The sequence below is a fragment of the Hemitrygon akajei genome, chromosome 7, assembly GCF_048418815.1.
Source record: "Hemitrygon akajei chromosome 7, sHemAka1.3, whole genome shotgun sequence".
Classification (NCBI taxonomy): Eukaryota; Metazoa; Chordata; class Chondrichthyes; order Myliobatiformes; family Dasyatidae; genus Hemitrygon; species Hemitrygon akajei.
This window is the reverse complement of record NC_133130.1, coordinates 106222266-106250118: the sequence shown is the minus strand read 5'-3', so window position 1 is coordinate 106250118 and position 27853 is coordinate 106222266. Positions and strand designations below refer to the sequence as shown.

At 45.7% G+C, this 27853-nt stretch overlaps 1 protein-coding gene across 1 annotated transcript in view; it reads left to right on the top strand.

Annotated features, from left to right (window-relative positions):
- igf2r (insulin-like growth factor 2 receptor) overlaps positions 1-27853 on the top strand; it is a 200444-nt gene that overhangs the window by 57523 nt on the left and 115068 nt on the right. The window contains exons 10-12 of the mRNA XM_073051626.1: positions 1857-1960; positions 6867-7028; positions 10206-10364. Coding sequence (XP_072907727.1) covers positions 1857-1960; positions 6867-7028; positions 10206-10364 — 425 coding nt within the window. The remainder of the gene's footprint in view (positions 1-1856; positions 1961-6866; positions 7029-10205; positions 10365-27853) is intronic.

Sequence of the window (27853 nt, the reverse complement as noted above, 5' to 3'; positions counted from 1 at the left end):
GCATATTCTGCTCTATCTCTAAATAAATAAAAAAAACTTCAACCCTTTTCCCCCACCTGCCAATGTTAATTTTGATAATACGTTAAACACCATCAAAGAGTGGTTGAATCATTGAACATAGGGGATCAAATCTGGAGCTCTTTCCTAACCCTATCCTTCCCTCCTGTAAATCATCCCTCTAGTTTTGGGTGTGCCTCATTATAGTCCCAGGTGCAGGTCGAAGGGATTAGGCAGAATAACAGTGCTGGAAATAGATGCTAAATACATCACTACCTAATTTCTAGCCACAACATTCAAATCCCCTGAGTCAGAAGACTACAGCACGGAGCAGATGGGCTGAAAGGCTTGCTTCTGTGCTGTAATGCTCTGACTTTGGAGATTTGAATGTTGACTGGAAATAAGGCAGTGATGTACTTCACATCTGTTTACAGAGTGGTGCTTGGGAAAGGGTGCTCTATTGATGGAGACTGGTAGTTTGCTGTGAACTTGTAGAGCAGGAGAATGCATTCCATGTCACTGTTCACTTGTTGGGAAATAATTTCTCCGGAAATGGGCTATCTTCTGCTTCCTGGAAAATAGCCCAGTGTATTTGTACTTTGTCATCAATTTGGCAGGAAAGGTCATGAAGAAGTATCTCTAATGTCAATGGCCTATTTAAATTAGCAAATTAATTGGCAAACTTAATGTTGACTGAACTTAAAACTAGTGAAAATTGTCGTGAGAAATTATTGTCATTGGCAACATTTGTCACACCAATTAGTTTAAAGTATGCTCCAATTTGCCCATAAATGTGCAAGCGAGAGCCGTTGAGAAGATGGATTGAGAGAGTACGTTACTAATTTTGGTGCAGGCAGTTATGCTTGCTGAAGTTTGCTTAGACCTCACAGTTAATGATGCTGCACTTGAAATTAATAGTCCAAATTGAACTATGGGTGATTTGAGTGCCTCAGTCTCTTCACTCGGCTAAGAAGTCCTGTGATATTGTGGAGTGGTTACTACAATGCTGTGGCTTCTCGGGCACTTGGAGATAATAATCAGCTGATGCTAACTGGAGTTCAATTCCATATTTGATCAACGGGCCAATGTTTATCTTGGAACATCGCAATATTCTGCTAATTTTCATCATGATGTAGGAATTTGTAAACCAATTTACTACTGCCTTTCATACTTCTCAACAGTGGGAGATGTTTTTTTAATCTGTGCCAGAGGCTTATTTTTAAGCTGGTATGTAGCCTTTTGAATTTACCAAAGTCCCAAGTGTTTTTTAAGCAAAGTTTTACTGTGGCTGGTCACTAGTCCTTCTGGGCTTTTCTACCCATAACCTCCTCTTCTGTTCTTTCATTGTTGGGCCTCGGCCTTCGGCTGACTATAGAGCTTTTTATCCATTTCCTCAGGGGAGGATTAAGTTTTTAATTCAAGTGTCTATTTGTGTTTAATTTGAGTCCAACCGCAGTAGATTTTAGAACATAGAAGGTCACAGCACAGTAAAGGCCTTGCAGCCCATGATGTTCCGACCTTATAACCTACTCCAAGGTCAATCTAACCCATCCTTATGACATAGCCCTCCCATTTTTCCATCATTTGTGTGATTATCTAAGAGTCTCTTGTATGTCTCTAATGTAATTTCCTCTGGCTGAGTGTTCCACACACCCAGCCATTCCATTTATATATTTAAAAAAAACTTGCCTCTGACATCCTGTTTCATCTCCCCCCCCCCCCCCCCCGACCCACCATACCTCAGCCACCAGACTCATTATAATTATTAACCATCTCGTGTTATCTTTGAATGTAATGTGGAACATTTGATACGGTTTGTTGTTTTGTGCTTGTTACAAGTGTATCTCTGTATAAAACAGGTATTCAGATGGTGACCTGACATTGACGTTACCTGATGGGAATTCTTGTAGTTCAGGATTTCGGCGGATGACGATCATAAACTTCCACTGTAATGAATCAGCTGGTAAGGTTAATAATTTGTGTGGCGTTATAAACTTAAGAGAAAGCTACATCTAGCTCAAATTTGTACTAAGAGGGGTGGGGGTGTTGGTACCGGTCTTGTCCCGAAGCTACCACGTCCTAAATGAATTTCCAGTTTCAGTGATCGAACCGTGGAGAGCTGGCACAGTATCGCTGGCTTGCCTCAGCGCCAGAGACCGGCTTCAGCCCTGAACTCCCGTGCTGTTTTTGTGAAGTTTGCACGTGTTTCCTTTGGATGCTTTGTTGTCTCCTGTGTCACACAGATGTGCAATTCAGTAGATGAATTGGCCACTGTAAATTGTCCCTAGTGTGTAGGCAAGAGCAAGGAGCTGGAAGAATTGATGAAAATGTGGAGGTAATACAAACTGCAGAATGAACATAGGGCAGGTGATTGAAGATCAGCATGGACTTGTATCGTAATGTATCTTGACTCATTGTCTTGTGAAATTGATAATTATCAGTCGCTGCCTTCAACACTTTATTCTTAGCAACACGCTGGAGGAACTCAGCAGGTCGGGCAGCATCCGTGGAAACGAGCAGTCAACGTTTTGGGCCGAGACCCTTCATCAGGACTGAAGAAGGAGGGGGCAGGAGCCCTATAAAGAAGGTGGGAAGGAGAAGGCTGGTCGGTGCCAGGTGAAAAACCAGTAAGGGGGAGGGGATAGGCAGGAAAGGTGAAGGAGGAATGTAAGGGGAAAGCACTATGGGTAGTAGAAAGAGGCAGAACCATGAGGGAGGTGATAGGCAGCTGGAGGAGGAGGCAGAGTGAAACTGGGATGTGCTTTCCCCTTAAATTCCTTCACCTTTCCTGCCTATCCCCTCCCCCACCCCTTGATCTTTCCCCTTACTGGTTTTTCACCTGGCACCTACCAGCCTTCTTCCCACCCTCCCCCAACCTTCTTTATAGGGCCCCTGCCCCCTCCCTCTTCAGTCCTGACGAAGGGTCTCAGCCCGAAACATTGACTGCTCATTTCCACGGATGCTGCCCGACCCGCTGAATTCCTCCAGCGTGTTGTGCGTGTTGCTTTGACCCCAGCATCTGCAGTGTACTTTGTGTTAACAGTTTATTCTTACCAGCATCCACTTCGTTCTGACTAACCTGATCCTTATGCCAGTGATCTTACGACTGACTAATTTTGCGGAATCGGTTGAGTGAATTGAATTGCAGAATTAACACTGTGAAACCAAGGCATTTGGCATAACTGATCTCCAGCTGTCAAATTTTGATCTTTTTTTCCTCCAACTAAGTCTCCAAAAACTTCCGATACCTTTTCTCTCACGGATGTGTAATTTTCCCCACATTATGTTGGTGTTCTCTGCTTCAGCCACTAGTTGGCAGCACCTTCCATACTCTCATAACTAAAAGGCTAGTATTAGTGTTTTCAAAATATTTAAGACTAAGAGATAGGAGCAGAAATAAGTGACAAAAAAGTGGGAAAAGTAATGCTCTTGACCTAGTGTAGTGGAATAAACTCCATTCTGGCCGCATCTCTTCAGGTGATATATAATGGTGAATAGTTTGCTCTTTTGTGTAAGAAATCCGTTAATCTATTCCTTGTCTTGCAGCAATATTTAGTTCAGTATTGGGCTGATTGCGGAAAGCTTTGTTCATTATGATGCAAAGAAACAGAAGCAGTAATATCTGGGTAGAGGATTGGCTGACAGGCAGAAGGCAAAGAGTGGGAATGAAGGGCTCTTCTGGCTGGCTGTTGGTGTCTAGTGTTCCACAAGGGTTGGTGTTCGGTCTGCTATTGTTCGCATTATGTGTTAATGATCTGGATGACAGAATGATGACTTTTATTGTGGCCAAGGTTGTGGACGATACAATTTTAGGTGGAGAAGCAGGTAGTGATGAGATAGAGAGTCTGCAGAAGGACTTGGACTGATTGGGAGAATGGGCAAAGAAGTGGTGGATGGAATATAGTGTAGGGAAGTGTGTGGTGCTGCATTTTGGTAGAGGGATCGAGCGTAGACTGCTTTCTAAATGGGGAGAAAATTCAGTAATCAGGTGCAAAGGGATTTGTGAGAGCTTGTGCAGGATTCCCTTAAGGTCAACTTGCAGGTTGAGTTGGTGGTGAGGAAGGCAAATGCAATGTAGTCATTCATTTCAAGAGGTCCAGAATTCAAAAGCAAGAATGTAACGCTGAGGTTTTATAAAGCTTTGGTCAAACTGCATTTGGAGTATCTTCAGCAGTTTTTGGCCTTGTATATAAGAAAAGATCTGCTGCCATTAAAGGGGGTCCAGAGGTGGTTTACAAGCAATGAAAGAGTTCCAGATTCCAGCTTGAAACGTACAGTGAAATGCAATGTTTGCGTTAACAATCAACGCATCTGGGGAAGTTCTGAGGGCAGCCTGTAACAGTCACCCCACATTCTGGTGCCAACATAGCTTGCCCACGATGTTTGACAGAACAACACAAGCACAACAAAACAAGGCCAGTTCCTCCCTGCCACCTACGCACATACACAGTCCCCTAACCCTGAGACTCTGTGTATTACTTGGCCACTAGTCGAGCCAGATTTAGACACAGGCTCGCCGACGTTGACTACTGCAGGGAATCTCAGATGCTGGGTCAGGCGAATAGGCGTTGACTTCTGGGCATCCAGTTCAACCCTCAGGTTTTGATTCTTGCTATTGACCCAGGACCCACTGGTCACTGTACACCAGCCCTGGAACACTGGTCCCACCAATGATGGGACCCCAAGCTAAGCCTTGAACTCCGTCCTTACCGATTCACGAACCCGGGAGGGGGGGTGGTGGACATCAGATCTTGCTCCTCCCCCCTGCATGGAGCTCCCAGCCCAGAGCTCATTAACCTTGGGGAAGCCACCAGACTTTGTCCATGATCATTTGTAGGCCGTATGTCGTGGCCAGGTCCATGGATAACCCACAGTCATGCCTCTGTCCTTTGAGCACGGAATGAAGACTTAAGGTGTTGTCCAGTCCTTAATTTCCCCACAACCTTTTCCCTGAAACACTAATTTGACTCCTATATCTCATGTTTGTCCCCAAAACAATCCCTAGAATCCCAGAAAAACTTAAAGGATGTGTACTTGCTGGAGTTTAGAAGAATGAGGGGGCGGCTTCATTGAAACCCATTGAATATTGAAAGAGCTAAATTGAGTAGAGGTATGGAAGATGCTTCCAATTGTGGAATATTGGGTATACTTAAAATGAGATTGGTAGGTTTTTGACTAGTAAAGGCATCAAAGTTTACATGGAGAAGGGATTGAGAAGGAAAATAACTCACCTATGATTGAATGGTGGAGCAGACTTGACGAGCCAAAAGGCCTAATTCTGTTCCTATGTCTTATCGTCTGGTAGTCACGTTTAGGCCTTAAAGTATCATAGAAACATAGAAAACCTACTGCATAATACAGGCCCTTCGGCCCACAAAGTTGTGCCAAACCTGTCCCTACCTTAGAAATTACTAGGGTTACTCATAGCCCTTTATTTTACTAAGCTCCATGTACCTATCTAAAAGTCTCTTAAAAGACCCTATCGTATCCGCCTCCACCACCGTTGCCAGCAGCCCATTCCACGCACTCACCACTCTGAGTAAAAAAACTTACCCCGACATCTCCTCTCTACCTACTCCCCAGCACCTTAAACCTGTGTCCTCTTGTTGCAACCATTTCAGCCCTGAGAAAAAGCCTCTGACTATCCACACGATCAATGCCTCTCATCATCTTATACACCTCATTCAGGTCACCTCTCATCCTCCTTCGCTCCAAGGAGAAAAGACCAAGTTCACTCTACCTATTCTCATAAGGCATGCTCCCCAAACCAGGCAACATCCTTGTAAATCTCCTCTGCACTCTTTCTATGGTTTCCATATCCTTCCTATAGTGAGGCGACCAGAACTGAGCACAGTATTCCAAGTGGGGTCTGACCAGGGTCCTATATTAGCTGCAACATTACCTCTCGGCTCCTAAATTCAATTCCACGATTGATGAAGGCCGATACACCATACACCGCCTTAACCACAGAGTCAACCTGCGCAGCTGCTTTGAGCGTCCTATGGACTCGGACCCCAAGATCCCTCTGATCCTCCACACTGCCAAGAGTCTTACCATTAATACTATATTCTGCCATCATATTTGACCTACCAAAATGAACTACCTCACACTTACCTAGGTTGAACTCCATCTGCCACTTCTTACCCCAGTTTTGCATCCTATCAATGTCCTGCTGTAATCTTTGACAGCCCTCCACGCTATCCATAATACCTCCAACCTGTGTGTCATCAGCAAATTTACTTACCCATCCCTCCACTTTCTCCTCCAGGTCATTTATAAAAATCACAAAGAGTAAGGGTCCCAGAACAGATCCCTAAGGCACTCCACTGGTGAGCAACCTCCATGCAGAATATGACCTGTCTACAACCACGCCTTGCCTTCTGTGGGCAAGCCAGTTCTGAATCCACAAAGCAATGTCGCCTTGGATCCCATGACTCCTTACTTTCTCAATAAGCCTTGCATGGGGTACCTTATCAAATGCCTTTATCATTTTGTTGTACAACCTGACGATGAGTTTGGATGTTTTTAAATTGCAAGTTTAGATAATGATTTGTAAAGATATTGAGAACAAACTAAGCTTGAGCAGGGTTATCACTGATGTAAGCTTAACACCCTCTTGACTGTACACTGTGACTTTACTATCCTAGGTCCATTTTCCTATTATCAAAAGTAATTTTGTATGTAAATATCAATGCACTCCTTCAGACTTGTCATTGCACTGAACTTCTGTCAGCTGGAAATCTGCGGACTACTGGATTCAAAGTAAAACTATTGTGATTTGAAGTTTGTGTAGCTGTTCATTTGCAAATCTGTTATGTGGATCAATGTTTGCCGCCTCTATATATAATGCTGTTCATTCTCTTTCAAAGCTAATGAAGGAAGGGGTAATCCAGAATTTGTTGCTGAAGTTGACTGCACGTATATCTTTGACTGGGGTACGAAGTATGCTTGTGTGAAAGAAAAATACATTCCCTGTCAGATCTCTGATAGAAAGAAGCAATATGACCTCTCACTGTTGACTCAATATGCAGGTAAGGCTTCCTACTTCTAGATGTTTTGAAGTTAATAACACTGGCAAAGATCCAGTTGTCCGTAATACTTGTTTCTCGTGTGTAACTCAGACTTGGATGAGCCACAAGTCCTGTTCTTGTGGTAGCTGAGTACTCCCATCAAACCCATTCTTGTAGCCACTCGTCTGTAACCTCTTTTCTCACGTCCATCAACAGACCCTAATTCCCCTTCCATCTTCCTACACTGGTGCAGTTTGCAGTGTACCTACATTCAGGTTCTTGACAACGTTTGCATCATGATTTGTTTAATATAAGGAAGGTAATTGATGTCTCTACATTCTGATTTGACATTTCAGAGCTAAAAAGGGAAAATGTTCTAGAAGAAATTGCAATGGATAAAGTCTATTAGATGTTCTAGGTTAGTTAATGTATCATGTAGTCGGTGACACCATTTTCAGTACAAATATTTGAAAGGAAATGTCACGTGATAATTAAATTTTAAATTGACCAAGTAACCTACTAGAAGGCTAAGTTTGGTCTAAGTAACCCATGAAATGCTGGTGGAACTCAGTGGAGAGGAATCAACAGTGGACATTTTGGACCTCATCCACTCTATTCCTTTCCATAGATGCTGTCTGAACTGCTGGGTTCCACCAGCATTTTGCGTGTGTTACTCTCCATTCCCAGCATCTATAGAGTACATTTGTGTTTATACCTCATGGTAGCATAGTGGTTAGCACAACGTTTTACAGTGTCAGCGAACCAGGTTGAATTCCTGCTGCTGTCTATAATGAGTGTGGGCATTCTCCCTGTGACTGCGTGGGTTTCCTCCTGCTTCTCCAGTTTCTTCCTACAGTCCAAAGATGTGTCAGTTGGGAGGTTAATTGGTCATTGTAAATTGTCCTGTGATTAGGCTAGAGCTAGTGTTAAATCCTGGGTGGGGGGTCGCTGGGTAATGCAGCTCGATGGGCCTGCTGCACGTTGCATCTTAATAAGTAAATGAAGTTGGGTCTGAGCTTTGTTCCAGGTCATCTACCCAAAACAACTGAAGCTGTTGGGCAGTCCTTTGGTTAAGGATGACTTCCTCTCAGCCTCTGATGTGGTCTGAGAGCTATGGGAACTGCACCCTGGTCAGCAGCTGGGGAGGAAGTGATTGGTTTGTGCAGGACTTCAGAGTACTATGTGACGCATTGGACTTGAGGTACTCAGCACTGACACGAATATACCTTCTCTGACTGGAGAGCTCATGGAGGGGACTTCACCGCCCACTGGCTAAATAAATTCCTCATCTCTTCTGAAGGGTGGCCTTCAATTCTGAGGCTGTGCCGAGCGGTGGCGTGGATATGCAGCTCTAGCAAAGGAGGAGTAAGGCACTCCTTCCCTCCACTAGCCTGCAGGTCATCCTTAGGCAAGGTGTCACACTAGCTTCGCCCCCCTGGATCAGGGTCACGTGAAGCCATGGGAGCAGGTGCGTACCACAAGTCGTGGATACGTGCCCACTGATGCAAGGCAGGCAAAGTCGGAAGAGTGGTATTGGCTGGCAAAGACACTGCCCAGAAGGTAACGGCGAACCACTTCTGTAGAAACATTTGCCAAGAGCGATCATTGTCATGTGACCATGATTGCCCACGTCACATGGCACAACACATGATGATGATGATGATGCCCTCCATTCCTGGACTCTTCCACTACAGCAAACATCATCTGCACTCCCACTGTATCTAGACATTTCAATTTGGATAGGTTTCAAGAATATCCAAGATATTTCTGTTCTCCCCCCCCCCCCGTCTCTACCCAGTTACCAGGATCTTGCAGTAGTTTGCTTTCAGTACGTTGTTGGCCGTAGAACTGACTGTGCCTCAATGGTAGGGATGTTGTTCTGAGGCAGATTTTCATCTGGCACTGGCTCAGTTGACGAGTTTGTGCCCTCTGCATTGCTCTGAAGTGCCTGCTGTAGGTAAGAACAGCTGGCTAGGCTGAGATTACTGCTGCCCAGATTTGTACTGGGGCACTGCTAGTGCAATCTCCCACTGCTGATAACTCCTGGGATTTGTGGTGCTTCATGCAGAGTGGAGATTGGCTGAAGACCCTAGGGCCAGGAGTTACAGTCCCTGAATAATGGGGTAGGCTGGTCAGGGCCGAGATGGGTGGCATTGTAGTGTGGTGGTTAGCACAGCACTTTACAGTACAGGTAACCCAGGTTCAATTCCCACTGTTGCCTGTAAGGAGTCTGTATGTTCTCCCAGTTATTTAGTGGGTTTCTTCCCACAGTCTAAAGATGATGGCTAGGCTAGTTGGTCATTGTAAATTAGGCTCTGATTAAATCGGGGGATTGCTGGGTGGCGTGGCTTGAAGGGGTCGGAAGGGCCTGTTCCATACAGCTTGGCAATAAGTAAATAAATGAATTTTCTTCAACATGAGAGATTCTGCAGATGCTGGAAATCCAGAGTAATACCTACAAAATGCTAGTGGAACTGAGCATGCCAGGCAGCATCTATGGGAGGGAATTAAACGGGGAGTATTTCAGGCCAAGACCTTTCCCTCTTATTTCCAGCCCTGATAAAGGGTCTGAGCCTAAAATGTTGAATGTTTATTCCCCTCCGCTGATGCTACCTGACCTACAGAGTTCCTCCAGTGTTTTGTTTTCATGCAGGATTGCGAATTTTTGAAATCCTGCATGGAAGCTTGTTGTTTGACTTTGTTCTATTTCGTAATGGATGGATTTCTGGATATAAAGGGAATTGAAGGTTTGGGATTATCCAGGAAACTAGTTATGTCGATCGGTCTTGATACTGAGTGAAGGAGCAGGTTTGCCGGGCCGCATGGCCAGGCATTGCTATTTCTGATGTGTTTGATCACCTGAAGTGGTCCAACAGAGGCAAGTTGATGGCATCTTCATGCAGATACTGAGTGGAACCTCGGTGACTTGGAACTCTGTTTCTGCACGCGTGAGTGTTGTCTGTGCACTATGGCTCAATGGGGGGTGGGGGAGACCGTGCTTCTGGGGTGCAGGTGACGAGGTGAGAGCAAGATGTTCGTTTGTGCAATGCCGGTCCCTTCCACCTGTACAGTGTGAGACCATGAGGCACTGGAGCAGCAAAAGCCAGGCTTTAGCTACCGCACTGCAGGCTGACTTGTATTTGTAAAAGTGGCAAGTAATGTATGTTTTTTAAAGAGCTGTTGGAAATTCATGTGCAGCAAGTGACATTCCTGAGTCGGACAACACACGAAACTGGGAGGTGCTGGACAGCAACTGGAGGTCTGGCCGGACGCAGATTTACATTAATGTGTGCCACAATGTACTGAAGGATAATCGGACAAGAGGATGTCCTGACGATGCAGCGATCTGTTCTGTAGGTGAGTGAAGGTTCTATCTTCTGTGAATTTCATTACACAGGTGCAAAAGGACTTCTGAAACCCTTGAAGACTCTGGGAAGCAATTATGAAGATGAATAAGATACAAGAATGGTCTATAACCCCGTTAGGTCTGGTCTGTCATAAAGGCATGGGATTGCAGGTGCTCAGACAATCTGCTGGAGAAAACTCAGTGGGAATAGCAGAAACGATCTGTAGACATCTGACACTGGCAATTCCTTTCCCTTTATAGACTGGTTTTAAATCTCAAATCCATTTCTCAGGATCCCTACATGCCAATATTGTCAAAAAAAATTGTGGAAAAACTCAAATGTTCTTCTGAACATTAGAGTTTTCTCCCAGTCAGCTGTCAGGGATTTACTATAAGAAGATGTCAGGCACTTCCTGAGTCTTTCAAAATCTCCCTAAATACTCTGTTCTGGAATGCTGTCCCAGTTGGATCACCACAATGTCTGTGATTCAGCTAACGTTATAAGTGTTTTCTGTCATTTCATTAATTCGTTCCCAAAGAAACTATTTGCACAAGAGGTCTCTCACCAACCCTATGCAATTGGACACAAGATATGGCAGCCGAATTAGACCATTTGGCCCATCATGTCTGCTCCACCATTTATTTTCCTATCTTTGCCCCAAATCTTTGATGCCATCATTAATCAAGAACTTATCCTCCACTTTAAATATACCCAATGACATTTCCTCCACATGACTTTCCACAGATTTACCCTGAAAGACATTCCTCTGCATTTTTCTTCCACAGGGGTGTTCCTCTATGCCTGCTGATCCTAGACTCCCCCTTTATAGGAAACATTCTTTCCACATCCTCTCTATCTGGGTCTTTCAGTAGTTGATAGGCTTCAGCGAGATCACCCTTCATTCTTCCTAACTTGAAGGAATAGGGGTCTAGAGCCATCAAGTGCTCCTGGTGCATTAACCCTTTCATTCCCAGGATTATTCTCCTGGAGATGCTCTCCAATCGACAACCCCATTAAAAACGGGAGTACGTGCCAGTGTGAACTCCACTGCACTGAAGACTGAACTCCAAAAGGGAGAAATGTTAGAAATAAACAGCCTGTCCTTCCAAGAGATGGAGGACAGGCTATGGTGGGACACCAGAAAACAATGTAAAGGAATGTCATGGTGTTGAGTTATATTTAGTTATTAGGTAAACTGCAAGCCACTAAGATTGGTTAGATCAAAAATGAAAATTGGTTGTAAAGGCAATATGTTTCTCGGTTCTATCAGTAATCATGGAGAATACAAACTCCTTATCAATCAGTCACTTAAGGACTTGATAATCTGTGTATCCAAAATGTTTTAAATTTATGTTGGATTTTCTTTCATGGAATTGAGGAAAAATATCGTGCAGCACGTGATATTTTACTGTACTAATAAAGATTTAGGATTAGTTTTATTTCTGATGGATACATCAAAACATGCAGTGAAATACGTTGTTCTGCGTCAATAACCAACGCAGTCTGAGGATGTGCTGGGGCCACCATGCTTCCAGCGCCAACGTGGCATGCCCAAAGCTTGGCCTAACCCGTACGTAGTTTGGAAATCAGGAGGAAAGCAGAGTGCCTGGAGGGATTGCACGTTGTCATGGGAGAACGTACAGACTTCTTGCAGTGGGTTTCTCTGCCACTCCTGACATGCCAACGATTCCTCATGAATCTCATCCTCTTTCCCATAGATCGACCGTTATCAGTCGTCCCTTCTCTGCATAGTCATGTGCCTGTCTAGGAGTGCCTTACTTTCTTGTATGTTCACCTCCCCTGGTAGTGTATTCCAGGCACCCACTACTCTGTGTAATGAAACCAAAAACTGCCGTGCACACCTCCCGTACTTTCCTCCTCTCATCTTGAATATGTGCCCTCGACTACTCGACATTTCAATTCTGAGAAAGATGCTGGTTGTCTACTGTCTTCACGTAATTTATAAACTTCAATAATGTCTCCGCACTAACCTCTACTACTCTGGAGAAAACATCCCCAGTTTGTCCAAACTCTCCTCACTCATAGTACGCCCTCCAAAGCTAGGCAGCATCCTTGTAAACCACCTCTGCATCTGCTCTTAAAACCTCCAAATCCTCCCTGTAATGAGGTGACCAGTAATATCTTAAATGTGACCTAACCAGAGTTTTATAAAGCTGTAACTTCCTGGCTGTTCAATTCAGGGCTATAACTAGAAAAGCCAAGCATGCCATGTGCTGCCTTTATCCCTCTGTGCAGCCAGGAAGGATGGATGCCACGTACCTGAACTCCAAGGTCCCTCTGTTCATCAGCATAACTGTCTACGGTTCCTTTATTGGATCTCTCAAAATGTAACACTTTGCACTTGCCCAGATTAAACTCAAACTGCTACCTCTGCCCAAATCTGTATCCCGTGGCATTCTTTGGCTACCCTCAATGCCATCCAGAGCACCAATCTTTGTCTTCAAACCCACACACCACATTTTCATCTGAATCGAAGGATCCTTGCAAAACACCACTAGTCAGAGTTCCATCCAGGATAAAACCGAATCACCACTGTCCTCTGTCTTAAAGTAGAGAAAGGTTGATGGTGAAGAGCAGGGTTTGATCAATGCAGTTTGTGCAGTGGATTCTATAGAGGATGGTGAAGAGCAGGGTTTGATCAATGCAGTTTGTGCAGTGGATTCTATAGAGGATGGTGAAGAGCAGGGTTTGATCAATGCAGTTTGTGCAGTGGATTCTATAGAGGATGGTGAAGAGCAGGGTTTGATCAATGCAGTTTGTGCAGTGGATTCCATAGAGGATGGTGAAGAGCAGGGTTTGATCAATGCAGTTTGTGCAGTGGATTCTATAGAGGATGGTGAAGAGCAGGGTTTGATCAATGCAGTTTGTGCAGTGGATTCTACAGAGGATGGTGCAGAGCAGGGTTTGATCAATGCAGTTTGTGCAGTGGATTCTACAGAGGATGGTGCAGAGCAGGGTTTGATCAATGCAGTTTGTGCAGTGGGTTCTATAGAGGATGGTGCAGAGCAGGGTTTGATCAATGCAGTTTGTGCAGTGGATTCCATAGAGGATGGTGCAGAGCAGGGTTTGATCAATGCAGTTTGTGCAGTGGATTCTATAGAGGATGGTGCAGAGCAGGGTTTGATCAATGCAGTTTGTGCAGTGGATTCTATAGAGGATGGTGCAGAGCAGGGTTTGATCAATACAGTTTGTGCAGTGGATTCTATAGAGGATGGTGCAGAGCAGGGTTTGATCAATGCAGTTTGTGCAGTGGATTCTATAGAGGATGGTGCAGAGCAGGGTTTGATCAATGCAGTTTGTGAAATGGATTCTACAGAGGATGGTGCAGAGCAGGGTTTGATCAATGCAGTTTGTGCAGTGTATTCCATAGAGGATGGCGAAGAGCAGGGTTTGATCAATGCAGTTTGTGCAGTGGATTCCATAGAGGATGGTGAAGAGCAGGGTTTGATCAATGCAGTTTGTGCAGTGGATTCTATAGAGGATGGTGAAGAGCAGGGTTTGATCAATGCAGTTTGTGCAGTGGATTCCATAGAGGATGGTGCAGAGCAGGGTTTGATCAATGCAGTTTGTGCAGTGGATTCCATAGAGGATGGCGAAGAGCAGGGTTTGATCAATGCAGTTTGTGCAGTGGATTCCATAGAGGATGGTGCAGAGCAGGGTTTGATCAATGCAGTTTGTGCAGTGGATTCTATAGAGGATGGTGAAGAGCAGGGTTTGATCAATGCAGTTTGTGCAGTGGATTCTACAGAGGATGGTGCAGAGCAGGGTTTGATCAATGCAGTTTGTGCAGTGGATTCTATAGAGGATGGTGCAGAGCAGGGTTTGATCAATGCAGTTTGTGCAGTGGATTCTATAGAGGATGGTGCAGAGCAGGGTTTGATCAATGCAGTTTGTGCAGTGGATTCAAAAGAAGATGGTGCAGAGCAGGGTTTGATCAATGCAGTTTGTGCAGTGGATTCTATAGAGGAAGGTGAAGAGCAGGGTTTGATCAATGCAGTTTGTGCAGTGGATTCCATAGAGGATGGTGCAGAGCAGGGTTTGATCAATGCAGTTTGTGCAGTGGATTCCACAGAGGATGGTGCAGAGCAGGGTTTGATCAATGCAGTTTGTGAAGTGGATTCCATAGAGGATGGTGCAGAGCAGGGTTTGATCAATACAGTTTGTGCAGTGGATTCCACAGAGGATGGTGCAGAGCAGGGTTTGATCAATGCAGTTTGTGCAGTGGATTCCATAGAGGATGGTGCAGAGCAGGGTTTGATCAATGCAGTTTGTGCAGTGGATTCTATAGAGGATGGTGCAGAGCAGGGTTTGATCAATGCAGTTTGTGCAGTGGATTCTACAGAGGATGGTGCAGAGCAGGATTTGATCAATGCAGTTTGTGCGGTGGATTCCATAGAGGATGGCGAAGAGCAGGGTTTGATCAATGCAGTTTGTGCAGTGGATTCCATAGAGGATGGTGAAGAGCAGGGTTTGATCAATGCAGTTTGTGCAGTGGATTCTACAGAGGATGGTGCAGAGCAGGGTTTGATCAATGCAGTTTGTGCAGTGGATTCCATAGAGGATGGCGAAGAGCAGGGTTTGATCAATGCAGTTTGTGCAGTGGATTCCATAGAGGATGGTGAAGAGCAGGGTTTGATCAATGCAGTTTGTGCAGTGGATTCTATAGAGGATGGTGCAGAGCAGGGTTTGATCAATGCAGTTTGTGCAGTGGATTCCATAGAGGATGGTGCAGAGCAGGGTTTGATCAATGCAGTTTGTGCAGTGGATTCTATAGAGGATGGTGAAGAGCAGGGTTTGATCAATGCAGTTTGTGCAGTGGATTCCATAGAGGATGGTGCAGAGCAGGGTTTGATCAATGCAGTTTGTGCAGTGGATTCTATAGAGGATGGTGAAGAGCAGGGTTTGATCAATGCAGTTTGTGCAGTGGGTTCTATAGAGGATGGTGCAGAGCAGGGTTTGATCAATGCAGTTTGTGCAGTGGATTCCATAGAGGATGGTGAAGAGCAGGGTTTGATCAATGCAGTTTGTGCAGTGGATTCTATAGAGGATGGTGCAGAGCAGGGTTTGATCAATGCAGTTTGTGCAGTGGATTCTATAGTGGATGGCGCAGAGCAGGGTTTGATCAATGCAGTTTGTGCAGTGGATTCTATAGAGGATGGTGCAGAGCAGGGTTTGATCAATGCAGTTTGTGCAGTGGATTCTATAGAGGATGGTGCAGAGCAGGGTTTGATCAATGCAGTTTGTGCAGTGGATTCTACAGAGGATGGTGCAGAGCAGGGTTTGATCAATGCAGTTTGTGCAGTGGGTTCTATAGAGGATGGTGCAGAGCAGGGTTTGATCAATGCAGTTTGTGAAGTGGATTCCACAGAGGATGGTGCAGAGCAGGGTTTGATCAATGCAGTTTGTGCAGTGGATTCTATAGAGGATGGTGCAGAGCAGGGTTTGATCAATGCAGTTTGTGCAGTGGATTCCATAGAGGATGGTGCAGAGCAGGGTTTGATCAATGCAGTTTGTGCAGTGGATTCTATAGAGGATGGTGCAGAGCAGGGTTTGATCAATGCAGTTTGTGCAGTGGATTCTATAGAGGATGGTGCAGAGCAGGGTTTGATCAATGCAGTTTGTGCAGTGGATTCTATAGAGGATGGTGAAGAGCAGGGTTTGATCAATGCAGTTTGTGCAGTGGATTCTATAGAGGATGGTGCAGAGCAGGGTTTGATCAATGCAGTTTGTGCAGTGGATTCTATAGAGGATGGTGCAGAGCAGGGTTTGATCAATGCAGTTTGTGCAGTGGATTCTATAGAGGATGGTGCAGAGCAGGGTTTGATCAATGCAGTTTGTGCAGTGGATTCTATAGAGGATGGTGCAGAGCAGGGTTTGATCAATGCAGTTTGTGAAATGGATTCTACAGAGGATGGTGCAGAGCAGGGTTTGATCAATGCAGTTTGTGCAGTGGATTCTATAGAGGATGGTGCAGAGCAGGGTTTGATCAATGCAGTTTGTGCAGTGGATTCAAAAGAAGATGGTGCAGAGCAGGGTTTGATCAATGCAGTTTGTGCAGTGGATTCTATAGAGGATGGTGAAGAGCAGGGTTTGATCAATGCAGTTTGTGCAGTGGGTTCTATAGAGGATGGTGCAGAGCAGGGTTTGATCAATGCAGGTTGTGCAGTGGATTCCATAGAGGATGGTGCAGAGCAGGGTTTGATCAATGCAGTTTGTGCAGTGGATTCCATAGAGGATGGTGCAGAGAAGGGTTTGATCAATACAGTTTGTGCAGTGGATTCTATAGAGGATGGTGCAGAGCAGGGTTTGATCAATGCAGTTTGTGCAGTGGATTCCCCAGAGGATGGTGCAGAGCAGGGTTTGATCAATGCAGTTTGTGCAGTGGATTCTATAGAGGATGGTGCAGAGCAGGGTTTGATCAATGCAGTTTGTGAAGTGGATTCCCCAGAGGATGGTGCAGAGCAGGGTTTGATCAATGCAGTTTGTGAAGTGGATTCCATAGAGGATGGTGCAGAGCAGGGTTTGATCAATACAGTTTGTGCAGTGGATTCCACAGAGGATGGTGCAGAGCAGGGTTTGATCAATGCAGTTTGTGCAGTGGATTCCATAGAGGATGGTGCAGAGCAGGGTTTGATCAATGCAGTTTGTGCAGTGGATTCTATAGAGGATGGTGCAGAGCAGGGTTTGATCAATGCAGTTTGTGCAGTGGATTCCATAGAGGATGGTGCAGAGCAGGGTTTGATCAATGCAGTTTGTGCAGTGGATTCTATAGAGGATGGTGCAGAGCAGGGTTTGATCAATGCAGTTTGTGCAGTGGATTCTACAGAGGATGGTGCAGAGCAGGGTTTGATCAATGCAGTTTGTGCAGTGGATTCCATGGAGGATGGCGAAGAGCAGGGTTTGATCAATGCAGTTTGTGCAGTGGATTCCATAGAGGATGGTGAAGAGCAGGGTTTGATCAATGCAGTTTGTGCAGTGGATTCCATAGAGGATGGTGCAGAGCAGGGTTTGATCAATGCAGTTTGTGCAGTGGATTCTATAGAGGATGGTGAAGAGCAGGGTTTGATCAATGCAGTTTGTGCAGTGGGTTCTATAGAGGATGGTGCAGAGCAGGGTTTGATCAATGCAGTTTGTGCGGTGGATTCCATAGAGGATGGTGAAGAGCAGGGTTTGATCAATGCAGTTTGTGCAGTGGATTCTATAGAGGATGGTGCAGAGCAGGGTTTGATCAATGCAGTTTGTGCAGTGGATTCTATAGTGGATGGCGCAGAGCAGGGTTTGATCAATGCAGTTTGTGCAGTGGATTCTATAGAGGATGGTGCAGAGCAGGGTTTGATCAATGCAGTTTGTGCAGTGGATTCTATAGAGGATGGTGCAGAGCAGGGTTTGGTCAATGCAGTTTGTGCAGTGGATTCCATAGAGGATGGTGCAGAGCAGGGTTTGATCAATGCAGTTTGTGCAGTGGATTCTACAGAGGATGGTGCAGAGCAGGGTTTGATCAATGCAGTTTGTGCAGTGGGTTCTATAGAGGATGGTGCAGAGCAGGGTTTGATCAATGCAGTTTGTGAAGTGGATTCCACAGAGGATGGTGCAGAGCAGGGTTTGATCAATGCAGTTTGTGAAGTGGATTCTATAGAGGATGGTGCAGAGCAGGGTTTGATCAATGCAGTTTGTGCAGTGGATTCCATAGAGGATGGTGCAGAGCAGGGTTTGATCAATACAGTTTGTGCAGTGGATTCTATAGAGGATGGTGCAGAGCAGGGTTTGATCAATGCAGTTTGTGCAGTGGATTCTATAGAGGATGGTGCAGAGCAGGGTTTGATCAATGCAGTTTGTGAAATGGATTCCACAGAGGATGGTGCAGAGCAGGGTTTGATCAATGCAGTTTGTGAAGTGGATTCCATAGAGGATGGTGCAGAGCAGGGTTTGATCAATGCAGTTTGTGAAATGGATTCCACAGAGGATGGTGCAGAGCAGGGTTTGATCAATGCAGTTTGTGAAGTGGATTCTATAGAGGATGGTGCAGAGCAGGGTTTGATCAATGCAGTTTGTGCAGTGGATTCCATAGAGGATGGTGCAGAGCAGGGTTTGATCAATACAGTTTGTGCAGTGGATTCTATAGAGGATGGTGCAGAGCAGGGTTTGATCAATGCAGTTTGTGCAGTGGATTCTATAGAGGATGGTGCAGAGCAGGGTTTGATCAATGCAGTTTGTGAAATGGATTCCACAGAGGATGGTGCAGAGCAGGGTTTGATCAATGCAGTTTGTGAAGTGGATTCCATAGAGGATGGTGCAGAGCAGGGTTTGATCAATGCAGTTTGTGAAGTGGATTCCATAGAGGATGGTGCAGAGCAGGGTTTGATCAATACAGTTTGTGCAGTGGATGGTGCAGAGCAGGGTTTGATCAATGCAGTTTGTGCAGTGGATTCCATAGAGGATGGTGCAGAGCAGGGTTTGATCAATGCAGTTTGTGCAGTGGATTCTATAGAGGATGGTGCAGAGCAGGGTTTGATCAATGCAGTTTGTGCAGTGGATTCTACAGAGGATGGCGAAGAGCAGGGTTTGATCAATGCAGTTTGTGCAGTGGATTCCATAGAGGATGGTGCAGAGCAGGGTTTGATCAATGCAGTTTGTGCAGTGGATTCCATAGAGGATGGTGCAGAGCAGGGTTTGATCAATGCAGTTTGTGCAGTGGATTCCATAGAGGATGGTGCAGAGAAGGGTTTGATCAATACAGTTTGTGCAGTGGATTCTATAGAGGATGGTGCAGAGCAGGGTTTGATCAATGCAGTTTGTGCAGTGGATTCCCCAGAGGATGGTGCAGAGCAGGGTTTGATCAATGCAGTTTGTGCAGTGGATTCTATAGAGGATGGTGCAGAGCAGGGTTTGATCAATGCAGTTTGTGAAGTGGATTCCCCAGAGGATGGTGCAGAGCAGGGTTTGATCAATGCAGTTTGTGAAGTGGATTCCATAGAGGATGGTGCAGAGCAGGGTTTGATCAATACAGTTTGTGCAGTGGATTCCACAGAGGATGGTGCAGAGCAGGGTTTGATCAATGCAGTTTGTGCAGTGGATTCCATAGAGGATGGTGCAGAGCAGGGTTTGATCAATGCAGTTTGTGCAGTGGATTCTATAGAGGATGGTGCAGAGCAGGGTTTGATCAATGCAGTTTGTGCAGTGGATTCTACAGAGGATGGTGCAGAGCAGGGTTTGATCAATGCAGTTTGTGCAGTGGATTCCATAGAGGATGGCGAAGAGCAGGGTTTGATCAATGCAGTTTGTGCAGTGGATTCTATAGAGGATGGTGAAGAGCAGGGTTTGATCAATGCAGTTTGTGCAGTGGATTCTATAGAGGATGGTGCAGAGCAGGGTTTGATCAATGCAGTTTGTGCAGTGGATTCTATAGAGGATGGTGCAGAGCAGGGTTTGATCAATGCAGTTTGTGCAGTGGATTCTATAGAGGATGGTGCAGAGCAGGGTTTGATCAATGCAGTTTGTGCAGTGGATTCTATAGAGGATGGTGAAGAGCAGGGTTTGATCAATGCAGTTTGTGCAGTGGATTCTATAGAGGATGGTGCAGAGCAGGGTTTGATCAATGCAGGTTGTGCAGTGGATTCCATAGAGGATGGTGCAGAGCAGGGTTTGATCAATGCAGTTTGTGCAGTGGATTCTATAGAGGATGGTGCAGAGCAGGGTTTGATCAATGCAGTTTGTGCAGTGGATTCTATAGAGGATGGTGCAGAGCAGGGTTTGATCAATGCAGGTTGTGCAGTGGATTCCATAGAGGATGGTGCAGAGCAGGGTTTGATCAATGCAGTTTGTGCAGTGGATTCCATAGAGGATGGTGCAGAGAAGGGTTTGATCAATACAGTTTGTGCAGTGGATTCTATAGAGGATGGTGCAGAGCAGGGTTTGATCAATGCAGTTTGTGCAGTGGATTCCCCAGAGGATGGTGCAGAGCAGGGTTTGATCAATGCAGTTTGTGCAGTGGATTCTATAGAGGATGGTGCAGAGCAGGGTTTGATCAATGCAGTTTGTGAAGTGGATTCCCCAGAGGATGGTGCAGAGCAGGGTTTGATCAATGCAGTTTGTGAAGTGGATTCCATAGAGGATGGTGCAGAGCAGGGTTTGATCAATACAGTTTGTGCAGTGGATTCCACAGAGGATGGTGCAGAGCAGGGTTTGATCAATGCAGTTTGTGCAGTGGATTCTATAGAGGATGGTGCAGAGCAGGGTTTGATCAATGCAGTTTGTGCAGTGGATTCTACAGAGGATGGTGCAGAGCAGGGTTTGATCAATGCAGTTTGTGCAGTGGATTCCATAGAGGATGGCGAAGAGCAGGGTTTGATCAATGCAGTTTGTGCAGTGGATTCCATAGAGGATGGTGAAGAGCAGGGTTTGATCAATGCAGTTTGTGCAGTGGATTCCATAGAGGATGGCGAAGAGCAGGGTTTGATCAATGCAGTTTGTGCAGTGGATTCCATAGAGGATGGTGAAGAGCAGGGTTTGATCAATGCAGTTTGTGCAGTGGATTCCATAGAGGATGGTGCAGAGCAGGGTTTGATCAATACAGTTTGTGCAGTGGATTCCACAGAGGATGGTGCAGAGCAGGGTTTGATCAATGCAGTTTGTGCAGTGGATTCTATAGAGGATGGTGCAGAGCAGGGTTTGATCAATGCAGTTTGTGCAGTGGATTCTACAGAGGATGGTGCAGAGCAGGGTTTGATCAATGCAGTTTGTGCAGTGGATTCCATAGAGGATGGCGAAGAGCAGGGTTTGATCAATGCAGTTTGTGCAGTGGATTCCATAGAGGATGGTGAAGAGCAGGGTTTGATCAATGCAGTTTGTGCAGTGGATTCCATGGAGGATGGTGCAGAGCAGGGTTTGATCAATGCAGTTTGTGCAGTGGATTCTATAGAGGATGGTGAAGAGCAGGGTTTGATCAATGCAGTTTGTGCAGTGGGTTCTATAGAGGATGGTGCAGAGCAGGGTTTGATCAATGCAGTTTGTGCGGTGGATTCCATAGAGGATGGTGAAGAGCAGGGTTTGATCAATGCAGTTTGTGCAGTGGATTCTATAGAGGATGGTGCAGAGCAGGGTTTGATCAATGCAGTTTGTGCAGTGGATTCTATAGAGGATGGTGCAGAGCAGGGTTTGATCAATGCAGTTTGTGCAGTGGATTCTATAGTGGATGGCGCAGAGCAGGGTTTGATCAATGCAGTTTGTGCAGTGGATTCTATAGAGGATGGTGCAGAGCAGGGTTTGATCAATGCAGTTTGTGCAGTGGATTCTATAGAGGATGGTGCAGAGCAGGGTTTGATCAATGCAGTTTGTGCAGTGGGTTCCATAGAGGATGGTGCAGAGCAGGGTTTGATCAATGCAGTTTGTGCAGTGGATTCTACAGAGGATGGTGCAGAGCAGGGTTTGATCAATGCAGTTTGTGCAGTGGATTCTACAGAGGATGGTGAAGAGCAGGGTTTGATCAATACAGTTTGTGCAGTGGATTCTATAGAGGATGGTGCAGAGCAGGGTTTGATCAATGCAGTTTGTGCAGTGGGTTCTATAGAGGATGGTGCAGAGCAGGGTTTGATCAATGCAGTTTGTGCAGTGGATTCCATAGAGGATGGTGCAGAGCAGGGTTTGATCAATACAGTTTGTGCAGTGGATTCTTTAGAGGATGGTGCAGAGCAGGGTTTGATCAATGCAGTTTGTGCAGTGGATTCTATAGAGGATGGTGCAGAGCAGGGTTTGATCAATGCAGTTTGTGAAATGGATTCCACAGAGGATGGTGCAGAGCAGGGTTTGATCAATGCAGTTTGTGAAGTGGATTCCATAGAGGATGGTGCAGAGCAGGGTTTGATCAATACAGTTTGTGCAGTGGATGGTGCAGAGCAGGGTTTGATCAATGCAGTTTGTGCAGTGGATTCCATAGAGGATGGTGCAGAGCAGGGTTTGATCAATGCAGTTTGTGCAGTGGATTCTATAGAGGATGGTGCAGAGCAGGGTTTGATCAATGCAGTTTGTGCAGTGGATTCTACAGAGGATGGCGAAGAGCAGGGTTTGATCAATGCAGTTTGTGCAGTGGATTCCATAGAGGATGGTGCAGAGCAGGGTTTGATCAATGCAGTTTGTGCAGTGGATTCTACAGAGGATGGCGAAGAGCAGGGTTTGATCAATGCAGTTTGTGCAGTGGATTCCATAGAGGATGGTGCAGAGCAGGGTTTGATCAATGCAGTTTGTGCAGTGGATTCCATAGAGGATGGTGCAGAGCAGGGTTTGATCAATGCAGTTTGTGCAGTGGATTCCATAGAGGATGGTGCAGAGCAGGGTTTGATCAATGCAGTTTGTGCAGTGGATTCCATAGAGGATTGCGAAGAGCAGGGTTTGATCAATGCAGTTTGTGCAGTGGATTCCATAGAGGATGGTGAAGAGCAGGGTTTGATCAATGCAGTTTGTGCAGTGGATTCCATAGAGGATGGTGCAGAGCAGGGTTTGATCAATGCAGTTTGTGCAGTGGATTCTATAGAGGATGGTGAAGAGCAGGGTTTGATCAATGCAGTTTGTGCAGTGGATTCTATAGAGGATGGTGCAGAGCAGGGTTTGATCAATGCAGTTTGTGCAGTGGATTCTATAGAGGATGGTGCAGAGCAGGGTTTGATCAATGCAGTTTGTGCAGTGGATTCTATAGAGGATGGTGCAGAGCAGGGTTTGATCAATGCAGTTTGTGCAGTGGATTCTATAGAGGATGGTGAAGAGCAGGGTTTGATCAATGCAGTTTGTGCAGTGGATTCTATAGAGGATGGTGCAGAGCAGGGTTTGATCAATGCAGGTTGTGCAGTGGATTCTATAGAGGATGGTGCAGAGCAGGGTTTGATCAATGCAGTTTGTGCAGTGGATTCTATAGAGGATGGTGAAGAGCAGGGTTTGATCAATGCAGTTTGTGCAGTGGATTCTATAGAGGATGGTGCAGAGCAGGGTTTGATCAATGCAGGTTGTGCAGTGGATTCCATAGAGGATGGTGCAGAGCAGGGTTTGATCAATGCAGTTTGTGCAGTGGATTCTATAGAGGATGGTGCAGAGCAGGGTTTGATCAATGCAGTTTGTGCAGTGGATTCTATAGAGGATGGTGCAGCGCAGGGTTTGATCAATGCAGGTTGTGCAGTGGATTCCATAGAGGATGGTGCAGAGCAGGGTTTGATCAATGCAGTTTGTGCAGTGGATTCTATAGATGATGGTGCAGAGCAGGGTTTGATCAATGCAGTTTGTGCAGTGGATTCCATAGAGGATGGTGCAGAGCAGGGTTTGATCAATGCAGTTTGTGCAGTGGATTCTATAGAGGATGGTGAAGAGCAGGGTTTGATCAATGCAGTTTGTGCAGTGGATTCCGTAGAGGATGGTGCAGAGCAGGGTTTGATCAATGCAGTTTGTGCAGTGGATTCCGTAGAGGATGGTGCAGAGCAGGGTTTGATCAATGCAGTTTGTGCAGTGGATTCTATAGAGGATGGTGAAGAGCAGGGTTTGATCAATGCAGTTTGTGCAGTGGGTTCTATAGAGGATGGTGCAGAGCAGGGTTTGATCAATGCAGTTTGTGAAGTGGATTCCATAGAGGATGGTGCAGAGCAGGGTTTGATCAATGCAGTTTGTGCAGTGGATTCTACAGAGGATGGTGCAGAGCAGGGTTTGATCAATGCAGTTTGTGCAGTGGATTCTGCAGAGGATGGTGCAGAGCAGGGTTTGATCAATGCAGTTTGTGAAGTGGATTCCATAGAGGATGGTGCAGAGCAGGGTTTGATCAATGCAGTTTGTGCAGTGGATTCTATAGAGGATGGTGCAGAGCAGGGTTTGATCAATGCAGTTTGTGAAGTGGATTCTACAGAGGATGGTGCAGAGCAGGGTTTGATCAATGCAGTTTGTGCAGTGGATTCTACAGAGGATGGTGCAGAGCAGGGTTTGATCAATGCAGTTTGTTCAGTGGATTCTATAGAGGATGGTGCAGAGCAGGGTTTGATCAATGCAGTTTGTGAAGTGGATTCCATAGAGGATGGTGCAGAGCAGGGTTTGATCAATGCAGTTTGTGCAGTGGATTCTATAGAGGATGGTGCAGAGCAGGGTTTGATCAATGCAGTTTGTGCAGTGGATTCTATAGAGGATGGTGCAGAGCAGGGTTTGATCAATGCAGTTTGTGCAGTGGATTCTATAGAGGATGGTGCAGAGCAGGGTTTGATCAATGCAGTTTGTGCAGTGGATTCTATAGAGGATGGTGCAGAGCAGGGTTTGATCAATGCAGTTTGTGAAGTGGATTCCATAGAGGATGGTGCAGAGCAGGGTTTGATCAATGCAGTTTGTGCAGTGGATTCTATAGAGGATGGTGCAGAGCAGGGTTTGATCAATGCAGTTTGTGCAGTGGATTCTATAGAGGATGGTGCAGAGCAGGGTTTGATCAATGCAGTTTGTGCAGTGGATTCTATAGAGGATGGTGCAGAGCAGGGTTTGATCAATGCAGTTTGTGCAGTGGATTCCATAGAGGATGGTGCAGAGCAGGGTTTGATCAATGCAGTTTGTGAAGTGGATTCTACAGAGGATGGTGCAGAGCAGGGTTTGATCAATGCAGTTTGTGCAGTGGATTCTATAGAGGATGGTGCAGAGCAGGGTTTGATCAATGCAGTTTGTGCAGTGGATTCTATAGAGGATGGTGCAGAGCAGGGTTTGATCAATGCAGTTTGGGAAGTGGATTCTACAGAGGATGGTGCAGAGCAGGGTTTGATCAATGCAGTTTGTGCAGTGGATTCCATAGAGGATGGTGCAGAGCAGGGTTTGATCAATGCAGTTTGTGCAGTGGATTCTATAGAGGATGGTGAAGAGCAGGGTTTGATCAATGCAGTTTGTGCAGTGGATTCTATAGAGGATGGTGAAGAGCAGGGTTTGATCAATGCAGTTTGTGCAGTGGATTCCATAGAGGATGGTGCAGAGCAGTGTTTGATCAATGCAGTTTGTGCAGTGGATTCCATAGAGGATGGTGCAGAGCAGGGTTTGATCAATGCAGTTTGTGCAGTGGATTCCATAGAGGATGGTGCAGAGCAGGGTTTGATCAATGCAGTTTGTGCAGTGGATTCCATAGAGGATGGTGCAGAGCAGTGTTTGATCAATGCAGTTTGTGCAGTGGATTCCATAGAGGATGGTGCAGAGCAGGGTTTGATCAATGCAGTTTGTGCAGTGGATTCCATAGAGGATGGTGCAGAGCAGGGTTTGATCAATGCAGTTTGTGCAGTGGATTCTATAGAGGATGGTGAAGAGCAGGGTTTGATCAATGCAGTTTGTGCAGTGGATTCTATAGAGGATGGTGAAGAGCAGGGTTTGATCAATGCAGTTTGTGCAGTGGATTCCATAGAGGATGGTGCAGAGCAGTGTTTGATCAATGCAGTTTGTGCAGTGGATTCCATAGAGGATGGTGCAGAGCAGGGTTTGATCAATGCAGTTTGTGCAGTGGATTCCATAGAGGATGGTGCAGAGCAGGGTTTGATCAATGCAGTTTGTGCAGTGGATTCCATAGAGGATGGTGCAGAGCAGTGTTTGATCAATGCAGTTTGTGCAGTGGATTCCATAGAGGATGGTGCAGAGCAGGGTTTGATCAATGCAGTTTGTGCAGTGGATTCCGTAGAGGATGGTGCAGAGCAGGGTTTGATCAATGCAGTTTGTGCAGTGGATTCCATAGAGGATGGCGCAGAGCAGGGTTTGATCAATGCAGTTTGTGCAGTGGATTCCATAGAGGATGGTGCAGAGCAGGGTTTGATCAATGCAGTTTGTGCAGTGGATTCTACAGAGGATGGTGCAGAGCAGGGTTTGATCAATGCAGTTTGTGCAGTGGATTCTATAGAGGATGGTGCAGAGCAGGGTTTGATCAATGCAGTTTGTGCAGTGGATTCTACAGAGGATGGTGCAGAGCAGGGTTTGATCAATGCAGTTTGTGCAGTGGATTCCATAGAGGATGGTGCAGAGCAGGGTTTGATCAATGCAGTTTGTGCAGTGGATTCTATAGAGGATGGTGAAGAGCAGGGTTTGATCAATGCAGTTTGTGCAGTGGATTCTACAGAGGATGGTGCAGAGCAGGGTTTGATCAATGCAGTTTGTGCAGTGGATTCCATAGAGGATGGTGAAGAGCAGGGTTTGATCAATGCAGTTTGTGCAGTGGATTCCATAGAGGATGGTGCAGAGCAGGGTTTGATCAATGCAGTTTGTGCAGTGGATTCTACAGAGGATGGTGCAGAGCAGGGTTTGATCAATGCAGTTTGTGCAGTGGATTCTATAGAGGATGGTGCAGAGCAGGGTTTGATCAATGCAGTTTGTGCAGTGGATTCTATAGAGGATGGTGCAGAGCAGGGTTTGATCAATGCAGTTTGTGCAGTGGATTCCGTAGAGGATGGTGCAGAGCAGGGTTTGATCAATGCAGTTTGTGCAGTGGATTCCATAGAGGATGGTGCAGAGCAGGGTTTGATCAATGCAGTTTGTGCAGTGGATTCTATAGAGGATGGTGCAGAGCAGGGTTTGATCAATGCAGTTTGTGCAGTGGATTCTATAGAGGATGGTGCAGAGCAGGGTTTGATCAATGCAGTTTGTGCAGTGGATTCTATAGAGGATGGTGCAGAGCAGGGTTTGATCAATGCAGTTTGTGCAGTGGATTCTATAGCTCATGTTATGGTGTGTTTCTGGTCTTTTGGGCGATATTGAATCAGCGCAGCCTTCAGGTATGAATGCCGAACTGAATGTGGCTGGACTCTTTCGTGGATTATATTGTGTTTTTCTTTCTTTTTACTGCAGTTCGCAGGATTTGGAGGTGGGTTGATTTCCTTTGAATAGCCTCCATGGTTTTTCTTTGTTTTGTGGCTGTTGGTGGCCAAGAATCTTGGTTGTATACTTCATACATTCTTTGATAATAACCATAACCATATGACAATTACATCACGGAAACAGACCATCTCATCCCTTCTAGTCCGTGCCGAACGGTTGCTCTCCCCTAGTCCCATTGACCCGCACTCAGCCCATAACCCTCCATTCCTTTCCTGTCCATATACCTATCCAATTTTACTTTCAGTGATAATATCAAACCTGCCTCTACCACTTCTCCTGGAAGCTCATTCCACACAGCTACCACTCTCTGAGTAAAGAAATTTCCCCTCATGTTACCCTTCAACTTTTGCCCCCTAAGTCTCAACTCATGTCCTCTTGTTTGAATCTCCCCTGCTCTCAATGGAAAAACCCATCCATGTCAACTCTGTCTATACCCTGCATAATTTTAAATACCTCTATCAAGTCCCCCCTCAACCTTCTATGCTCGAAAGAATAAAGACCTAACTTGTTCAGTCTTTCCCTGTAGCTTAGGTGCTGAAACCCAGGTAACATTCTAGTAAATCTTCTCTCTACTTTCTGTATTTTGTTGACATCTTTCCTATAATTCAGTGACCAGAACTGTACACAATACTC